General features: G+C 40.5%; 1 protein-coding gene across 1 annotated transcript in view; it reads left to right on the top strand.

Moving 5' to 3' along the window:
• The window catches only part of inpp5kb (inositol polyphosphate-5-phosphatase Kb), a gene marked incomplete at its 5' end in the record, with an annotated part of 20,595 nt that overhangs the window by 9,782 nt on the left and 8,757 nt on the right, over positions 1–2,056 (top strand). The window contains 2 exons of the mRNA XM_084320018.1: positions 648–756; positions 1,607–1,723. Coding sequence (XP_084176144.1) covers positions 648–756; positions 1,607–1,723 — 226 coding nt within the window. The remainder of the gene's footprint in view (positions 1–647; positions 757–1,606; positions 1,724–2,056) is intronic.

The following is a 2,056-nucleotide window of genomic DNA, read 5'->3' as shown; positions in this document are numbered from 1 at the left end:
GCCTCCCGTAGGTGCTCTTTAAGAGCGGTTTTGAATGTGGGTAGGGATTCACATTCCTTAACAGCTTTGGGTAGGGCGTTCCACATTGATGTGTCATAATTGCAAAACGTGTTTAGTCCCTTGTTTGAGCCGAATCTGGGTTTAACATGATTTGTTGAGCTTCCTCTGGTGTTGTGGTCATGGTATTCACTCACCTTTGGGAAGTATTTTGACATGTACATGGGTACCTTAGTCGTATAGTGTATCTTGTAGACCAGGCCCATTGCAATATTATTTGGGATACTTGAGTATTCCATGTTTGAGTTGGTGCATGTAAATATCCCTTTTACAATAGCGGGGATGACCTGAATGTGATTTCTGGGATGTGTCAATATTAGTCATGTAAACACCTTATACCATTTACGGTTGGGTTTTGTGAGCTGTTTGTGAGTTATGTTTCCATGGTAATATTAGTTATATTCTGTTTCGGCTACTCATGTATACTGGCAAATTTGTAATCAGGACATGAGAATGCATTTGAACACCTTATGAATCAATCAATCAATCAATCAATTAATGAATTAAATGTATCTAGTTTTCATAATATTTACGAGCATCTACATGATAGTCTAGTCTAGACATTAGTAACTTGTGTGTTTGCCTGTCAGGCTGCAGGAGGTCAGGGCTACTCCTCTGAAGTTCATCTCAGACCTGATAGTGGAAGACTCCTGGAGCCACCTCCTCATGAACACTCTGGCACCCAGAGGCTACGTCAAGGTGAGGGAGGGGAGAGAGGGAGGGGAGAGAGGGAGGGGAGAGAGGGGAGAGAGGGAGAGAGGGAGGTGAGGGAGGTGAGGGAGGGAGGAGAGGGAGGAGAGAGAGGGAGAGAGGGGAGAGAGGGGAGAGAGGGAGAGAGGGGAGAGAGGGGAGAGAGGGAGGTGAGGGAGGTGAGGGAGGGAGGAGAGGGAGGGAGAGAGGGGAGGAGAGAGAGGGATAGAGGGAGGTGAGGGAGGAGAGAGGGGGGGGAAGGAAGATGAGAGGGAGGAGAGAAGCAGCACTATTGCCAACCACCATGGGTCGACTGCTGCCAATAATGACTGGTGTCTACTAAATTATATATACCATGATATACTACGATACTATGATAGATACCATGTATACTGTGTATTATTATTATTATTATTATTATTATTATTGATTTAATTGTGCCATTCCACTATTATTACTATCTTCTACTCTATTATTATTATTATTATTATTATTATTATTATTATTATTATTATTATTATTATTATTATTATTATTATTATTATTATTATTATTATTATTATTATTATTATTATTATTATTATTATTATTATTATTATTATTATTATTATTATTATTATTATTATTATTATTATTATTATTATTATTATTATTATTATTATTATTATTATTATCCCATGCTGCTACTGAATTTCCCCAAAGGGGATTAATAAAGGAACACTTGACTTCACTTGTCTCTCTCTCTCTCTCTCTCTCTCTCTCTCTCTCTCTCTCTCTCTCTCTCTCTCTCTCTCTCTCTCTCTCTCTCTCTCTCTCTCTCTCTCTCTCTCTCTCTCTCTCTCTCTCTCTCTCTCTCTAGGTCACATCAGTGAGAATGCAGGGTTTATTGCTCCTGCTGTTTGCAAAGCAGAGACATCTTCCCTTCATCCGGGACATCCAGACTACATACACCCGCACCGGCCTCTTCGGCTACTGGGTAGGAGACTGGACTCATGCTAACTGGACTCATGCTAACTGGACTCACGCTAACTGGACTCATGCTAACTGGACTCACGCTAACTGGACTCACGCTAACTGGACTCATGCTAACTGGACTCATGCTAACTGGACTCATGCTAACTGGACTCATGCTAACTGGACTCATGCAACAAGTGTTACATAAAGCACTTTGAAGGTGCACTATGCAGTTTGGGGAGAGACATTTTGTTTACAGTATGTGTAATTGGTAGTTATGTGTAGTTTACAAAAAAATCATATTTACTATACTGTAGATATATTTATTAGAGTTATTATAAGGCGGTCGGGTGGC

Source organism: Notolepis coatsorum (assembly GCF_963971535.1).
Source record: "Notolepis coatsorum genome assembly, chromosome: 8".
NCBI classification, from domain to species: domain Eukaryota; kingdom Metazoa; phylum Chordata; class Actinopteri; order Aulopiformes; family Paralepididae; genus Notolepis; species Notolepis coatsorum.
The sequence above is the reverse complement of the archived record's forward strand: the minus strand, read 5'-3'. Positions and strand labels throughout refer to the sequence as shown.